The 18,108-nt window shown below is 45.5% G+C and overlaps 1 protein-coding gene across 1 annotated transcript in view; it reads right to left on the bottom strand.

Annotated features, from left to right (window-relative positions):
* Nucleotides 1-2,560: 2,560 nt before the first annotated feature.
* arap3 (ArfGAP with RhoGAP domain, ankyrin repeat and PH domain 3) overlaps nucleotides 2,561-18,108 on the bottom strand; it is a 46,674-nt gene continuing 31,126 nt past the window's right edge. The window contains exons 13-35 of the mRNA XM_044205562.1: nucleotides 17,011-17,096; nucleotides 16,653-16,835; nucleotides 15,414-15,555; nucleotides 14,401-14,505; nucleotides 14,009-14,168; nucleotides 13,798-13,900; nucleotides 12,692-12,890; nucleotides 12,549-12,612; nucleotides 12,293-12,456; nucleotides 11,075-11,287; nucleotides 10,354-10,459; nucleotides 9,924-10,071; nucleotides 9,769-9,837; nucleotides 8,623-8,697; nucleotides 8,398-8,515; nucleotides 8,134-8,262; nucleotides 6,815-6,951; nucleotides 6,648-6,730; nucleotides 6,208-6,243; nucleotides 5,587-5,650; nucleotides 5,251-5,388; nucleotides 3,480-3,518; nucleotides 2,561-3,324 (exon numbers count right to left, since the gene is read on the bottom strand). Coding sequence (XP_044061497.1) covers nucleotides 2,848-3,324; nucleotides 3,480-3,518; nucleotides 5,251-5,388; nucleotides 5,587-5,650; nucleotides 6,208-6,243; nucleotides 6,648-6,730; nucleotides 6,815-6,951; nucleotides 8,134-8,262; nucleotides 8,398-8,515; nucleotides 8,623-8,697; nucleotides 9,769-9,837; nucleotides 9,924-10,071; nucleotides 10,354-10,459; nucleotides 11,075-11,287; nucleotides 12,293-12,456; nucleotides 12,549-12,612; nucleotides 12,692-12,890; nucleotides 13,798-13,900; nucleotides 14,009-14,168; nucleotides 14,401-14,505; nucleotides 15,414-15,555; nucleotides 16,653-16,835; nucleotides 17,011-17,096 — 3,038 coding nt within the window. The 3' untranslated portion in view covers nucleotides 2,561-2,847. The remainder of the gene's footprint in view (nucleotides 3,325-3,479; nucleotides 3,519-5,250; nucleotides 5,389-5,586; nucleotides 5,651-6,207; nucleotides 6,244-6,647; nucleotides 6,731-6,814; nucleotides 6,952-8,133; nucleotides 8,263-8,397; nucleotides 8,516-8,622; nucleotides 8,698-9,768; nucleotides 9,838-9,923; nucleotides 10,072-10,353; nucleotides 10,460-11,074; nucleotides 11,288-12,292; nucleotides 12,457-12,548; nucleotides 12,613-12,691; nucleotides 12,891-13,797; nucleotides 13,901-14,008; nucleotides 14,169-14,400; nucleotides 14,506-15,413; nucleotides 15,556-16,652; nucleotides 16,836-17,010; nucleotides 17,097-18,108) is intronic.

Below are 18,108 nucleotides of genomic sequence, written 5' to 3' on the forward strand. Positions count from 1 at the left end.
CTTTAAAGGAGGAGTGCTACTCCTCATGGAGGAGGTGGCGCCCCCTGGAGCCACAAACAGAAACTGCTTCCTGTCACTTTGACAGATCAGAACATTATTTATTGCAGATGGAGGAAAAATAATGATGAAGCTACAAACATTGTTTGCACATTAAAACTAATATTAAGTGTGATGTTTCACGCGACGCGACCGAGGAGACATGAACCATCACCACTTCATGTGTAAACGCTAAACTTCCACTGACACTTCAACTGCTTTCCTCCCAGTCGCACTTTGACAGCTCAACTCCTTTCAGTGCTTACACTTCAACTGTAACTCTCATTCATCATTTTACGAGCAAAAATGTGACTTTTTAAAACTTTTTAACCTGCAAAAGCGAGCACACTTCAGCCTTTTCTAGCTCTGATCTTAAACTGTCAAACAGCTTTTACAGGAAGTGAAGACCAGACAAAATGTTCTCACTCTGAAGATCTGGAAGTGGGTCCTCACAAAGATAGACATACACACACAAACTGTCCTTCTGGATCAATAAAGAAGCGACTTGATCAGCAGATTATGAAACCAGAAATAGATTTTAATATCATCCTTCATGTACGTGAAACTTTCCAGAACAATCAGGAGACAAACAGCTTTATGGAATAATGTACAACAGATACTGAATATATACACACATCTGCAGAGGAAAGACACCATCACACCAGTCTGACCGCTGTTAGCCGTACTGGGACCAGTTAGACTGTTATGAGAGGACTGGTGGACAGACAGGACACGCTCTACTTTTCCTCCACCAACTTCTTCACCTTTAATTCTTCATTACATTTCATTTCTCCGACTTGATTGTTTCTAATGAAGTAAAACTCTGAATGCAGTATTTCATGGTAGTACTAGTACTTTTACTGAAGTAAAGGAGCAGTTTTCTCTCTCCACCTCTGAACATTTAACCTGTGGAAACATGAGCGTCTGCTGCCACCTGCTGGTCACGCAGAGCAGCGCATCCTGTCGGGGTTTAAAAAGATGAAAACGTTTTATAAAATAAGTTAACATATAAAGTTATATTGACTGTTATATAATCCAAATAATAAAATCCAGTGATGTGAGTGTCAGTTTGGTTAAATAAACTCCACCAGTGTTAAAATACAGCTGCAGTCCACTAACACTTAATACATTTATAATAAGATTTATATGTACAACTGCGCAACAACAAAGTGTTTTAAATCAGAAGTCAAACTCTACAGTGTGTCACCATTAAAACCAGTGGGACCAGTTTCTTCATCCACACTCACATCAGCAGCTTTCCTGCACGATAACATCTGGCTTATGTAATGTACAAATTATTGATATACAGATATTTACGACAGATACGTTGATAAGCTTCTTAAAATATGACGTTTCTTTACAGAACAGTTTGTCTTCAGAATATCAGTCGAATGTTTGATGACGTTTGTTTTAAACGGGATCAGAACCGAGGATTAAAAACAAAAACCTGACGACACCTGTGACATCACATCCTGCGTGCAGTTTAATGAACTCACGAGTTGAAATAAAACCGGACATTTCTGGTTCTGGTTCAGGAGTCACACGATGAATCTGGACCGTTTTACAGAAAGCGTCAGACAGCCTGTCGCTGTGTCCGACTGCGTGTCCACGTAACATCAGAACACTCCACTGCTTTTGTTGTTAATTTACAATAAATCAACATACTTTACCATTTTATACGAACAGGAAGTGATACGATACGGAGGTTTTCATCCTGACGAGAAGACGACACGAAGAAAGAAAGAATACAGAGATATATAATATAATATATCAGCTTCAGTCTGTGAATCCACCACCTGTTCAGCTCCTCAGGTGCGACCGTGAGTCAGGTGACCTCTCAGCCAATCACAGCGTCCGCTGCTCCATCTCTCTGTTTCCTTCTTTCATTTCTACGTTGCAGCAGAATCCATCATCTCTCTCTCTCTCTCCTTCCCGCTGCTGCAGCTCGCTGGAGGACAGGGTGGAGGCTAAAAGTGTCCTCCTCAGCTGTCTGTCTGTCCCAGCTGTCTGTCTGTCTGTCCAGCTGTCTGTCTGTCTGTCTGTCCTCCTGGTTCAGCTGTCTGTCTGTCTGTCCTCCTGGTTCGGCTGTCTGTCCTCCTGGTTCGGCTGTCTGTCTGTCCTCCTGGTTCGGCTGTCTGTGTGTCCTGCTGGTTCGTCTGTCTGTCCTCCTGGTTCGGCTGTCTGTCCTGGTTCAGCTGTCTGTCCTCCTGGTTCGGCTGTCTGTCTGTCCTCCTGGTTCAGCTGTCTGTCTGTCTGTCCTGGTTCAGCTGTCTGTCTGTCTGTCCTGGTTCAGCTGTCTGTCTGTCCTCCCGTTCGTCTGTCTGTCTGTCCTCCCGGTTCGGCTGTCTGTCTGTCTGTCCTGGTTCGGCTGTCTGTCTGTCCTCCTGGTTCAGCTGTCTGTCTGTCTGTCCTGGTTCAGCTGTCTGTCTGTCCTCCCGGTTCGTCTGTCTGTCTGTCCTCCCGGTTCGGCTGTCTGTCTGTCCTTCTGGTTCGGCTGTCTGTCTGTTCGGCTGTCTGTCTGTCTGTGTGTCCTCCCGGTTCGTCTGTCTGTCTGTCCTTCTGGTTCGGCTGTCTGTCTGTTCGGCTGTCTGTCTGTCTGTGTGTCCTCCCGGTTCAGCTGTCTGTGTGTCCTGGAAGAAGGGTCCCTCTGGGTGACAGTGGGGGTCATACGCTGTGAAGAGCTCTGGGACTGTTGTGTGTTTCAGGGTCGTAGAAATAGAAATAAAATTGATGTTGAGGAAAAGACCTTTAAAGTTTCCCCCTGACTCCACCAGACTCTGTAGAAACTTTCATAGATTTAGCTGATTTCTCTCAGACATCGTACGGCCTCTCCTCCTCCTCCTCCTCGTCCTCCTCGGACTTCTTGGTGAAGGCAGACGACAGCTCCTGCAGCAGCAGTTCCTGTGATGGTGTACAGACTCCCTGCAGCTGCTGCCTCCTCCTCACTGCAGGCTGTTGGGGGGCGTTCAAGTCCGGAGAGCTGCAGTCTGCTTCTCCATCACCTCCTCCGCTGCTGCCTCCGCTCTGCTCCAGCGTGTCAACGGAGCCGCCGGACCGGTCCGGGTCAGGGACGATCATGTGGTCTGTGTGTCTGGTTTCCATGGCAACCAGTCTGAGCGGCAGGTGGTCCGGGACCTCCTGGGTCTCTGCGGCGCTGCTGGACAGGAAGCTGGTCTCCAGAGATTTTAGGACCTGCAGGCCGAAGTCCCCGACCTCCTCGTAGAGCGGCTCGGGGAGGTCCGGAGACTCCGAACGCTCCTCGAACAAGTCCTGCTGCACCTTCATGGGCTGGAAGTAAACAGAGAGACACGTATCAATAATGTATCATTTCATTTTCCTCCAAAACAAAATACCCACAAAGTAAAAGCACAAGAAACCCACAAAGTACAAAGTAAAAGAACAAAATACCCACAAAGTACAAAGTAAAAGAACAAAATACTCACAAAGTACATGGAGAGAGTCCTTCTGTCGTGTAACTTTCTCTGCAGAGAGAAGAAAACATAATAATGAATTATTGAATTAATCCTCTTTTCGTTTCACTCGGCATCTGAAGACCTTTTCAGATTTTCAGTTGATTCCAGTTTAATTTCTCGTCTTAACATCAGTGGAAACTTCTTTTAAATATTTCAGGAAATAAGACGGTGTCGTCCCTCATTCGTCCAGGAGTGTTATCGTAGAAAAGGTTTCAGTCGTAGTCGTCTGGACACTGTTTTCAGAATCAAGACGTTTCGGCTCCCATCCGGAAGTCATTCTCAACTGTGAAAAAATTGGACGGGAACTGGAAATTTAAGGTAATCTGAGTTACATAAGCCCCGCCCTCAGGAGGGAGTCTACCTGAGTATCTGTTAATAGCTAGTTTCACCTGAAACTGACCTAATAGTTTCCATGATGGCCCAGTAATCAGTAATCAGGCCTGTTGTTCTCTGGCTGCATCTACTTCATCACTGTTAAGTGCCTGATTAGCATGTGATAGGCGTGACCAAGGTGATAATACACTCTGATAGACTTTGGGCAGATTAAATCTCAGACAAAAAACAGGACAAAAGTGTAACTGAACCGAGAAGGAACAGTGTCTCCATCCCTTATGTATCTGGACTGTCTGAAAAACTACAAAGGATCTTTAGACAGTACGATGTTCCTGTTTTCTTTAAACCAGGCAACACTTTAAGACAGAAACTCGTTCACCCTAAGGACAAGTTACCCACACAGAAACAGAGCAATGTTGTTTACTCCATTCAGTGCAGTGAGGAAAACTGCAAAGAGCGGTACACAGGTGAGACCAAACAGCCACTTCACAAAAGACTTTATCAGCACAGACGACACGCTAACTCAGGATTGCAGAGCGCCGTGCGTTTGCATCTAAAAGCTACAAACCGCACATTTGAAGACAGCGAGGTGAAGATTTTAAGTAGAGAGAAGAGTTGGTTTGAAAGAGGAGTCAAGGAAGCCATTTTTGTGAAAAAAGAAAACCCCTCTTTGAACAGAAATGGTGGTCTGAGATTTAATCTGCCCAAAGTTTACCACAGTGTATTAACACCTTGGTCACGCCAATCACATGCTAATCAGGTACTTAACAGTGATGAGGGAGGTGCAGCCAGAAAACAATAGGCCTGATTACTGATTACTGGGCCATCATGGAAACTATTAGGTCAGTTTCAGGTGAAACTAGCTATTAACAGATACTCAGGCAGATTCCCTCCAATTTTTTCACAATGACAATTGAGAATGACTTCCGGATGGGAGCCGAAACGTCTTGATTCTGAAAACAGCGTCCAGACGACTACGACTGAAACCTTTTCTACAATATTTCAGGAACACGGACACCAAACCAGCCGCCCACATCTCCGATCACTTCAGCCATTCGTGAAACATTCAGTCTCAAATCTGACAGAATAAAGCAAATAACTGTTTCGCTCCACAAAATGACTAAAAATGATTAAAAACGGACACTGAATGAGTAGATCTGCAGTGAAAACAGGTGGAAATACCACATCCTAATGGCTGTTTTATAACCTGTTCAGGTAAAAAGGAATGGTAAAAGTTAAAAACAGTCAAGAATCATAATCTTAATTTACTCATTCAGAGTTTGGAGTATTTTTTGATTCTTCTCGTTCAACAATTCGTCTTTGATTTTTTTCTTCTCCATCAAATAATCAACAGGCGCAAACATTTTCTCAACTCAACCAAACTACAGTTTAAGACTTAGAGTCTGACCAGCGTCTGATTGGCCGACAGCATGCTGCTGTTGCTCTCGTCTCCTCGGATGGGGACGAGCGGCATCGTGCCGAACTTCTGCTTGGAGATATCTGACGAGGAGTGACGCCTCAGCACCGGAGGACCCGGGTCATCGTTCTGGAAAATAACCAAGACAAAGACGAGTCAGCGGGAAAGCGTCAGCAGACGTCCTCGGAGACATCTTCCATTAAGCTGGTAAACAAGAAGAAACATCTGATTCAGAGCAGCTCTCGGTGCTCAGCTGCACTGATCCTGAATCAGCTCCTCGGCTTGCATGGAAACCAGCTGAAACAGCAGGAGGAGAGCTGGTCTGACCTGAGCTTTGAGGAAGCTGGTGATCCAGTCCCACAGCTCGGCCTCACAGCTGCAACACAGAAACCTGAGGGGAGAGAGACTGTAGTGAACTCTACTGCGGTACAATATGAAGCATGAAAAACGTCTTCATAGTACACCAACATAAAAAGTGTTTAGAGGCAAAAACAGACGTGTGATCATTTTGCATTGATGCTCACAGTCCAGAAAACTTAAACACTGAAACTCAGCAGGTTTCTCTGTTTCTTCATGTTCTCGTTGGATTTGGGAACGACGGGAATGATCGAGGATCAGGAACGTTTGATATTTAACCTTTATCATCTTTGTCAGGAACGACCTGATCACATTCACACCTGGAAGCTGCCCAGTACAACCAGTCTGGAACGGCGGGGGTTAGGGGCCTTGCTCGAGGGCTCCTCGGTGGTGGTGATGAGGGATTGAACCGACGACCTCATCTCTAACCTTTAGGCCACCACTGCCCAAATAAACTTTACAGGGTAACAACTTGGTTTCAGTTATCGAATGTCAAACAAAATAAAACCGTGACAACGGCTGAGTTTGGACTCGCACCTGCAGCAGTTTCCACCTGTTTCTCAGAAACAGCTGTGACATCATCATACTTACAGCTGGTGTTTGTCTGACATCACGGTGAACCCCCATCTGCAGGGGGGAGACACGTCATACATCAGTCACTTCATGATACACATGACCATCGTCGTCATCATCATCATCACATCAGCATCATCATCATCATCATCATCACTTTTTACTTTACTTTAAAGAGTAACTTGACATCAGGCGGGAAAGCAGCGTTCGAGCCTGTTTCACCTCTGACCACAGCCAGCAGTGATGTCACAGTGTACTGGAGCCCACCTGCACATCACCGCAGCCAGGTGAGAGGCTTGTACTAATGATCACATCCTCAATAACCGATAAGAGTGATGTAAGAGAATAATGAAATAATCAGTTTGTGTTTGTCCTCGGCCGAACATCTCAGTTAATGTCTCGTCTCGTCTGTGTGTACGAAGGTGTGTTCGGCAGGTGAGCTGCGAGGTTCGTGTTACCTGGTCGCAGCTTTCAGTTTCCTGCGGATGCCGATGTAGATCTTCATGGACTTCAGGGACCACTCCTTCTCTGGTTTGATGCTCTGAAGAACAACGCAGACCAGTTAGGAGACTGGAGTACGACAGAGTGCTCACTGGTTCACACAGAAGCCCAGTTCTCACGTTACCTTCTTGTCTTTGAGCAGCAGCAGTTTGTGGTCTCTGATCTGGAACGTTCTCTCCTGGAACTTGTTTCCCTGAAGAAGCTTCGGAGGTTCCTCACGACACTTCAACAGACCGATCTTCATGATCTCACTCTTATAGGCTGAACAGACAGACAGGCAGACAGGCGGAGAGACAGGCGGACAGAGAGAGAGACAGGCGGAGAGAGAGACAGACAGACAGGCAGGCAGACAGACAGGCGGAGAGACAGGCAGAGAGAGAGACAGACAGGCAGGCAGACAGGCGGAGAGACAGGCAGAGAGAGAGACAGGCAGGCAGACAGACAGGCGGAGAGACAGGCAGAGAGAGAGAGAGACAGACAGGCAGACAGACAGGCGGAGAGACAGACAGGCGGAGAGACAGGCAGACAGAGAGAGAGAGAGACAGACAGGCAGGCAGACAGACAGGCGGAGAGACAGACAGGCGGAGAGAGAGACAGATAGAGAGAGACAGGCGGAGAGACAGACAGACAGGCAGACAGACAGACAGGTAGACAGAGAGACAGGTGGAGAGACAGACAGAGAGACAGGCGGAGAGACAGACAGACAGGCGGAGAGACAGACAGGCAGACAGACAGACGGAGAGACAGGCGGAGAGACAGGCAGACAGACAGGCAGACAGACAGGCGGAGAGACAGACAGGCGGAGAGACAGACATGTATTCACATCAGACACAGTGGGGAAACAGGAGTCGAGCTAACTGAGCTACAAACTTGTTTCCTGTCTGCGTCTTTGATCACAGCTGCTCTTGATGGATTTATGTTTCTACATCGTTTCATAACTCTCCGTCTGAAAGCCGACTGCGACCGGAGCAGCAGATGATAGACGGACGGAAGAGAGGACCTTACAGACGTTTCAGCAAAGTGCACAACCAGCTTGTTTTCTGAGCGCTATTGATGGTTTAATGTGAAAGAAGAGTCGGTGAGAACTTCAACATTACACTTTCATCATTTGATTCATTGCTAATATAAATAATATCACAACACAGTTTACTATAGTTTCACTCCAGTAGAACAGTCAGAAGGTTACTGAACTCTCTATATTTATTTATCGCCATGTTCTTATAAACTTCCATATCGCCATGTTGACACTCAGTGGATGCGTCTCTTTTACAGTGACAGAGAGGATCAATAAGTGGTGGACTTCAGTCTGAAAGCTGCTGGAGGAGAACTCTACGCTCTAATCGGCCATAACTCTTGCTGCTTTAAAGTATCGACACATTGTATTTCATCAAGCTGTGTAAAACTGTGAGGTTGTGTGTGTTCAGTGTTGTGCGTTGGACGTACAGGTGAGGATGTTGATGCCTTCTCCTTTAGGAACTCTCTTCACCACCAGGTAGGCCGAGCTTGGGTCGGCCATCTTGCACCACTGCAGAGCCTGCTCCAGGACTTTCTCTTTGGGGTGTAACGGACGCTCTGACACAACAACAACAACAACAACAACGACAACAACTGTCAGGTAGGAGAGTAAAATCTCCCAGGCACCCTGAACTCATCTGGCCAGGTGTGTCAGAGAGAGACAGGTGTACAGGTGTCGTCTTGCTGTCTCACCCAGCTGTCCGTCCTCGATGGCCTCAAACGTCATCCAGACGTCTTTGTCTCCAGCCGGGACGTTCCTCATGTACAGAACCTGATTGGTCAGCTCCTCAGCACACATGGTGGGAGACACCTGCAGGGGTCAAAGGTCACACAAACTGTCACACCTGAAAATACACTTCCTGCTTCTCTGATGGATTAGTATTAGTATTATTAATGAGTGATTTTCAGTTTACTTACTTTGAGAGTAATGCAGCAGTCTGGTATCTTCATCTCCAGATAGACTTCAATGATCAGATCACCGGCCTGAGACAGCTGCACACAAGAACCTCCATCAGAGCAACCTGAAGCACCTCGCTGCTAACTTATTAGCACTTTACTAATGTTGACAACTTATTACTAACTTGTTAAAAATGATTACTGATTACAAAGTTATTAACAACGTATTAATAACTTGTTAACAACTTATTTCCGACTTATTACTGACTTATTACCAAGGTATTAACAACTAATTACTAACTTGTTACCAACTAATTACTGACTTATTACTGACTTATTAACAACTAATTACTAACTTGTTACCAACTTATTACCAACTAATTACTAACTTGTTAACAACTTATTACTGACTTATTACCAAGGTATTAACAACTAATTACTAACTTGTTACCAACTAATTACTGACTTATTACTGACTTGTTACCAACTAATTACTGACTTATTAACAACTAATTACTGACTTGTTAACAACTTATTGCCGACTTATTACCAAGGTATTAACAACTAATTACTAACTTGTTACCAACTTATTACCAACTTATTACTAACTTGTTAACAACTTATTACTGACTTATTAACAACTAATTACTAACTTGTTAACAACTTATTACTGACTTATTACCAAGGTATTAACAACTAATTACTAACTTGTTACCAACTAATTACTGACTTATTACTGACTTGTTACCAACTAATTACTGACTTATTAACAACTAATTACTGACTTGTTAACAACTTATTGCCAACTAATTACTAACTTGTTAACAACTTATTACTAACTTATTACCAACTAATTACTAACTTGTTAACAACTTATTACTGACTTATTACCAAGTTATTAACAACTAATTACTAACTTGTTACCAACTTATTACCAACTTATTACTAACTTGTTAACAACTTATTACTGACTTATTTCCAAGTTATTAACAACTTATTATCAATGTATTAAAATAATTAACTGAAAGCAGTCAGTCCACAGAAACTGTGAACATAAATTTTATTTGACATCCTAAAACAAAATCCTGCCTGTTTTAAAGGGTTTTGTGACGATGGTATTAATGTGTGTTTATGACGTGACTTCATCACTGCTGTACAACAGAGTACCTGCGTGTCCTTCCAGGTGGTGATGAGGCTGATTTCCAGCTCAATCTGAGTCTGATGCTCTTCATCGATCTGAAACAGGATCAGAAGTTCTGAGTTTGTTCAGTTTTTACGACACGAAGTAAAAGGACTCGAGCTCCACTCAGAGTTGTACTCACATCGAAGACGTACAGGTAGTTGTCTATCAGATCCTCGACGATCTTCACCTCGTGTTCTCCTTTCCCGTCAGTCTGGAACAGACTGGGAGCGAACAGCAGAGACAGGTTCTTAGTGCACATCTGGTTCAGATCTGCACACTTCTGGACCCTGAGGGAGACGAAGGAAATTACATTATTCAAGAGGATTTCAATGAAGTTCAACACCAACACTTACTTCTTCTACTACTAACAACACGACTGCTGATAGTCGCTGCGGCTGTCAGACTCGGCTAACGTTTCACAGATACACGTGAAGGCTGTCGCATGCTTGTGTGGGACGCACGCAGGCTGTTTGCTCTGATATATAATAATTAGCGTGACAGGAAATTATCTCATGTTGCAGTGCGGTGAAACAGGCCCCAGAGATGCAGGTCTGTTAGTGTGAGCTCACCTGTACAGGTGACTGATGAGAGCAGCCAGAGTGGTCCTGTTGACTCGAGGAAGACTCCGGATGATGTCTTTGTAGCGGTCCAGCCTCAGACTCTTCTGAGGGATTTCTGAAGATGAAAGCGGGACAGACTTCAACCCCAGAGATCTAAAACATACTGAACACCGGCCGGATATCTCGGGACTTTTTCTCTTTCTATGAGAATTGTTATAAACCTGATGACGTTTCAGAAAAGGACTGTAGCTGTAAAACCTGGTTAAATACACTGGATTGGTGTTTTTCCAATCACAGATAAATCTATCAGGATTTCTGTTATTGGAGTTTTATAACAGACGTCCAACAGGGAGTCAAAGCTCTCATCACTCTGTAGAAGAACATTTATTTGTCATAAAGATCAGTTTACTGGATGTGGTGAGTCACACTCCGCTCTGCTTTAGCTTCAGCGAGTCTCTTATCAGCCCCACGACTTACTGGAAGTGTCCGAGGAAATCAGTGGAGCACCACTTTAAGGTGAGTTCAGATAAGATTTCAAAGAGCCAATCACTGATCTGATGTCTTTGGAAGCAGCTGATCTGAAAACTCCAGCTGATAAATTCTGTTCATTTTGTGCAAAGAAGCAGTAAAACATCAGAGCTGCTGACAACTCGCCCCACAAGAGTCCAGAGACTGACCTCTGGACCTGACAGTAAGACCTCGACTCTGGTCTAAAGTAAAGTGGACTCACTGGCGGCTTGCTGCCACAGCGGGTGGAGGTCGGCCATGAAGATGGGGTCGTCGACCTCTCTGAAGAACCTCTTCAGGACGTCCGTCACGTCCTCGATGAAGTGGTCTCCGATGCGCAGTTTGACATTTCGAGCGTCTTTACGAAACTCTTCCATCAGGAGTTTGATTCTGGATTTGGCCCCGTTCTTCCTGTAGATCCCCTCGTGGCCCAGACCTACAGAGCATGCTCAGAACGTCACTCAGGTACACAGCGAGAGAGGAACAGTATCTGATCCCGGAGAGCTTTAATGTAGCTTCACACAGATTGATTTTTGGCATTTTTGGTTAGGTTTTATGAGACATCGATTCCAGAACAAAGAAGCTGAGCTGAAGGACTTCAGCTTTACGGACTCAGGTAGGGATGCACCAGTCTCAGCTGCCGACTCAGAATCAGTGCTGATACTTACTGTAAGCAGATCTGGTATCAGTCAGAAGTCACGACCCAAGTTAAATATAGTCTTTTCTTTCATTATAAAATTCACGTCGTAAAGCTGCCGCTGATACTGATGCCACTTCCTGCTTCCTGCTTCACAATAAAAGCATTTTGATGCATTGAGTAGTAGGCCTTTACTGTGAAACCAGAAACTGAGCACTTTGAGACGTTTTTTTTTTTTTTGGTGGGAAGTGTTTTTGAAACCTTGCATTGACGAAATAGATTTTATTAGATGTTTAATGAAGGTTGATAAAGACATTGAGGATTTATCGCATCTTATTAACAACAAGCTTTAAAAAAACACTGCAGACGAGCAGTTTGATTTTAGTTTAGCGGGTCAGCTTTGGTTTGTGAGTTTTCTGCCCTCAGGTCACATAATAACAACACAGTCTCATAAACTGTCTGGATCAGTCTAATTAAAAGCTGCACAAGCCTTAAAAGGACGACGGTGTGTGAACGTCTCGACTTCTTGTTAAAGTTACAGCCTCATTCAAACTTACTGATCCCAAAGTGTTACAAGTTCCAGATGTTAAGGAAAAGAAGAGCTCTGGTATGAGATCAGTACAGCGACGAGCTGCCTGCTGCTGCTGAAACACAGAGACTGAACCAGACACGAAGGTGACCATTCTCTTTGCTCTGATGTTCATATCAAACATATTTATCATTAGAGCTTTAAGTTGTGTCATCTCTCTTTCTACTGAAAGTTCCAACATTTTACTTCCACACCGTGTTCCTCCTCTTCCTCACCGTACTGAGTGATGAAGGCGATGCAGCTGTCCACGATGATGGGGATGTCGTTCCTGCTCAGCTGCTGTTCCCTCAGAGTGTTTCCTTTACCGCCGGCCGCTCGCTGGATGTCTGAGTACCACAGAGAGAAATCTGTTCGGCCGATCCCCTGCAGGTGGAGAGTCCTGACGGAGACAGAAACGACACGATGAAGGAAAACAGAACTAAAAACAAGACCGAATGATCTGGGATCCAGCAGAGACGCTCTTCACCTCACCTTCCCTTTTCTACTAAAACCAGGATGTCTTTCTTCTCGTGGTTCTCGGTCTCAGAGGCGATACCTTCAACACAAACACACACTGTTTTATTTAAATCAATCAGACAGACGTGGTGTATGTGTAGACCAGGACCAGGACTGACTGAGCTCCTGCAGACGGTTCAGGTTGATGATGTCCTCCGCTGCTCCGTCCTTTCGGGGACAGATGAAGAGGTTGGACTTCTGCAGGACGAAGTAGGCCTCCTTCCACTGCTGAGGGTCCAACATGGCTCGGTACCGCAGCAGACCGACCCGCTCAAACTCCCGAGTCAGCAGGCAGTGACAGCTGAGGGGGGTCGCAGCCTGGCGGTGACGGACAGGACGGTTAGTCGAGAATAAAAAGTCCAAGTTAGTAAAAGATTAAAGTAGCACATCAGACTGCAAACAGTTTTATAAAATATGGAAGTTATTGGTGAAAAGCTTAGAATGAAGCTGAGGAAGGTCTAAAGGTCTAGGATCCGAGGCGTGAGGATACTGAACCTTTTATTATATTATCACGCATTCTTATTGGTTCCTTCCCCCAGAACGTGGCCCCCCCTGGTTCTCCACGGAAAAGTCTTTATGTCTCACTGGATTTTGCTTCCCATTGATTTCTATGTGCAGTGAGACACATTCGCCTCCTTCACACAGTTCAGTCCGACTGAACCTTGAAAGCTCACAGAAGTCCAGTCAATCACAGAGGGGGGGTGGGACTGACCTCTCTGTTCTTGTTTCATCACTGCAGGTGACACAAGCAGCAGGAGAGCTGCTGATTGGCTGCAGTGAGTGTGAGGACAGCACGCTGGCCACTCGAGGAAATTTCACCAGGTGACATCCGGCCCGACTTCATTCATTCACTTCATCACTACTCAGCTCTCTATAGTATCAGGACTCTCAACTTTAGTCCTACATCGCTCTGCCCCCCCTTTGGCTTAACTGTCACTTACAGGTGGGAGGTGAATCTTTCCTGTGGAGGTCCAGGTATGAAAGGGGGACTCTAGGTCTGAGGGACCTGCATATAGGAGGAATATCTCCCTCAGAATGAACTCTGGAGGTGTTCACAGCTCTGGAGCTCCTCAGAGGGCCCCTCCCCATGCCAAATGTCTTAAACAACTATTTGGTAATGAAGCATCACAATAATACTCTTTATTATAGAAGCACTCATTTGAAAATGAGTCCACTTTAGTACGGGGGAAAGATTTCAGCGTTACAGAGTGTCGGAGTTTCAGACCTTCCCGATGGCTTTGGTCCAGCTGTGCAGAGCGTCGGCCGTCTCCAAACCAAACTGATAAAGTTTCTCTGAAGTCAAATACAACTCGAAGGTGTAACGAAACCTGAGAGGAGGACGGACAGAGAGACAGAGCTTTACCTCATATTTAACCTTTAAACTATATTTGTTGTGTTTCCATTTGAATTTAAAGTTTAACAAACAGAGTCTGTACCTGTCGATGAAGCCGTTGTTGTTGTTGTTGGAGGAGTCGGGGCGACTGATGCCCAAACACACGATGTCTTTAACGCTGATCTGCATGCAGGGATCAGCTGATCGATCCGACTCGTAGAAGAGCAGAGACCGATCCACCGAACACCAGAACTTCTGGAAGTCTGACGACAAGATGAAGAGACATTTGGTCACGTTTCATTTACAGGATCCTTAGTTTCCTAAGAACGACCTGTTTAAATGTTTAAAACGTTTATTAATCTGGTTCGGTGTCAGTCAAATGTAGAAAGAGTTCATTATATATGAGAGCTTATTGCTCTTTGTTGTTTAATTATTTATTTACTTCAGAGAAAAATTCTTTAACTTTAAACCGGGCCCAGCTGACCCCCCCCCCACCTTCTCGTGTTTTTCTGGACTGCGTTCCTCTGTGGACGGAGCCGGACTTGTAGAGGTAACCGGAGTGAAGGACGGGCTGCATGATCTCATCGTACACACTGGGGTCTGATGGGAGAACAGAAGAATATAACAGCTCAGCAGAATGAAGGTCTGTGTCAGTCTCAGTTTCTCTGCTAATTGAAGCAAACTGTAACAAGATAAAAGCCTCCCTGCAGGAACAGCGCTGATAACACAACAGCTGCATCACAAAGCCCTGCCTCAGCTGACCTGGAGTCTGCCTCCACCAACACCACTGACCTTCAGCACACACACTGCTCGGGGCTGCGCAGAGGTTCATAAACCTGCGCTTTCTGTTTTCACAGGACATAAATATAACTGTTGTCTCCAAAATGTCCAGTTTTACTCTGATTTCAGATCAGTTACTGTAAATCATTAGATTACAGTAAAACGAGAAACGACTGGAGCTAAAGTACAGAGGCAGACCTCAGACCTGACGCAGAGTAGAGATCAGCAGAGTACAGCAGAGATCAGCAGAGTACAGCAGAGATCAGTAGAGATCAGCAGAGTACAGAAGAGATCAGCAGAGTACAGCAGAGATCAGCAGAGATCAGCAGAGATCAGCAGAGTACAGCAGAGTACAGCAGAGTACAGTAGGGATCAGCAGAGATCAGCAGAGATCAGTAGAGATCAGCAGAGACCAGCAGAGTACAGTAGAGTACAGTAGGGATCAGTAGAGATCAGCAGAGATCAGTAGAGATCGGCAGAGATCAGAAGAGATCAGCAGAGACCAGCAGAGTACAGTAGAGTACAGAAGAGATCAGCAGAGTACAGTAGGGATCAGCAGAGATCAGCAGAGATCAGCAGAGACCAGCAGAGTACAGTAGAGTACAGCAGAGATCAGCAGAGTACACCAGAGATCAGTAGAGATCGGCAGAGATCAGAAGAGATCAGCAGAGTACAGAAGAGATCAGCAGAGTACAGTAGGGATCAGTAGAGATCAGCAGAGATCAGACCTGACGCGGTGCAGTGATCCAGCAGGTGATGATGTCGCTGGCAGCCGTTGGAGTCGTTGTCGAGGCGAGCTGACTCCGCCTCCGAGAAAATCTGAGTGACCGTTTTCAGAAGAGTCTGTTCAGAGACCGCCGCACACAAGACCTGTTAATGAGAGACAGACAGACAGACAGACAGAGAGACAGACATTAACACAGAGAGACAGACATTAACACAGAGAGACAGACAGAGAGACAGACAGAGAGACAGACAGAGAGACAGACATTAACACAGAGAGACAGACATTAACACAGAGAGACAGACAGAGAGACAGACAGAGAGACAGACAGAGAGACAGACAGACACAGAGAGAGAGATCAGAGAGAGAGACATTAACACAGATCAGACAGAGATCACACAGAGACAGACAGAGATCAGACAGAGAGACAGACATTAACACAGAGAGACAGACATTAACACAGAGAGACAGACAGAGAGACAGAGCAGAGAGACAGACAGAGAGACAGCAGAGAGACAGCAGAGAACACAGAGAGACAGACATTAGCACAGAGAGACAGACAGAGAGACAGACAGAGAGACAGACAGAGAGACAGACATTAACACAGAGAGACAGACAGAGAGAGAGAGAGAGAGACAGACATTAACACAGAGAGACAGACATTAACACAGAGAGACAGACAGAGAGACAGACAGAGAGACAGACAGAGAGACAGACATTAACACAGAGAGACAGACAGAGAGACAGACAGAGAGACAGACATTAACACAGAGAGACAGACAGAGAGACAGACATTAATTTAATATAATACCTATACTTAATACTTTTTAAACGTGAAACGCGTTTTTAGTAATAACAGCAGAAAATGTTGGTCAGAAAACTGAATGAAGAGTGAATGTGACTGAGGCCGATGTTCAGTAAAGTAATGATTATTAGCACAGAGAGGAGCATCTGTATTAACTCTGATTATCATTATCAGTACAGTAGATCGCGGTATATTTCCCAGTGCTGACACACGCCACGACAGCCAAACATCTGAAACACGTGTTCATCACACGTGGAGCACCAGGTCACGTGACTTTGGTTCATGTGATTTTCAGATGTTTCCCATTAAAAAGAGCCTGACTGAAAGGTTTCGTCCTGGCGAAGCTCCAACTGGGATCGAAATAACGAACTTCAACCAACCCTTGTGCGGCCCCCGCCCCGTCAGAGCAGCGTGAAAGCCCCCTTGCTGTTATCGCACCTTGAGCAGCTCCTCCTGGCTGCTGAATGCAGGGTGGCTGAGGCGGAACCGTCCCTCTTTGTATTTCTGGGTGATGAACTCTCTCCTCTGCTCAGGTGAGGCGTCGCAGTCCAACTCCGCCGCCAGAGACAGCCGAGCCCCCCAGAACTCATTGGCCCGGTCGTTCCCCAGCATGATGAACAGCTGACGCACACAAACAAACAAACAAACCAACAAGTCAGCGCAGGTCCGGTCCGAGGTTCAGGACCACAGAACAGTTCAGATCCAAACACTGGAGCTGAAACTGCTGTCTGCATCCTGGGCGACCACGCTGCAGCGAGAACAGCCGGTTCAGGTGAGAGACTGGTTCTGGTCTCACCTGGACGATCTCGTTGCTCCACACGCTGGTGTCCAGTTTCAGACTCTGAACCTTCGAGACCATCGTCCCCAGACCTCTGTGCTGCCCTGCAAACACACACACACACACACACACACACACACACACACACACACACACGTCACACTTCATTTATTACAACAAGATCACAACATGTCGGATGTCCGTTTCACACAATTTCAGAGCTCTGATTGGTCGGTTGTTTTTCCATCCACAGAAGTGAACAAACCGGACGCGTGGACGTTTTCTACAGGTTTGACTCGTTAAGTTCGAGGAGCTTCCACCTCGAGTCGGTCGGACTCTGGTGTGTTCGTTCAGTTGATTCGGTTCAATCAAACTGTGGTGAGAAGTGAGCGAGCGGACCGAGACCCTCTCAGTCCGCCTCCCTCTGAACCCGTGTGATTCGTTTGTGGTGTGAAAGCAAAGCAGACAAAACGCTCTGCGTAAGAACGCTTCTTATATGTGTGTGTGTATATATTATTACTATTATTGTATTTTGTGAAGCACCTTGTAACTCTGGTTTGTAAAGGTGCTATAGAAATAAAGTTATTATTATCATAATGTTAGCTTATTAAAACATCTCTGTGTTTTAGAAGCTCGTTAAAAACACGTGACAGCAGCAGATAGAAACACTATAAACGGCTTTTTGTTGATGAAATGGAAACGTTCAGTGAATTTGACCTCGAACATGAACGTGAATGTCAGAGTTCAGTTTCAGGTGAGAGAAGAGACACAAACACACCTGGATGATGACAGCAGGATGACACACACACACACACACACACACACACACACACACACACACACACACACACACACACACACACACACACACACACACACACACACACACCCCCCAACATGCAGCTGAACCAGCACAGTGACAGTTTCACCTGCAGTGACTCATGTCTCCACAGGTGTTTCTCAGGTACAAACACACACAGTGGAAGTTGTGCAGGTGTGTTTGTATTACGAGCAGCGTGATCTTTAAAGTCACACAGAACAAGTTCAATCTAAAATATCCGCAGTTTGTCCTGTTGGTCTGTTTGTGCCTGAAATCTTAATGCGTCAGCTGTTTGT

Source organism: Siniperca chuatsi, linkage group LG8 (genome assembly GCF_020085105.1).
Source record: "Siniperca chuatsi isolate FFG_IHB_CAS linkage group LG8, ASM2008510v1, whole genome shotgun sequence".
Taxonomy (NCBI): Eukaryota; Metazoa; Chordata; class Actinopteri; order Centrarchiformes; family Sinipercidae; genus Siniperca; species Siniperca chuatsi.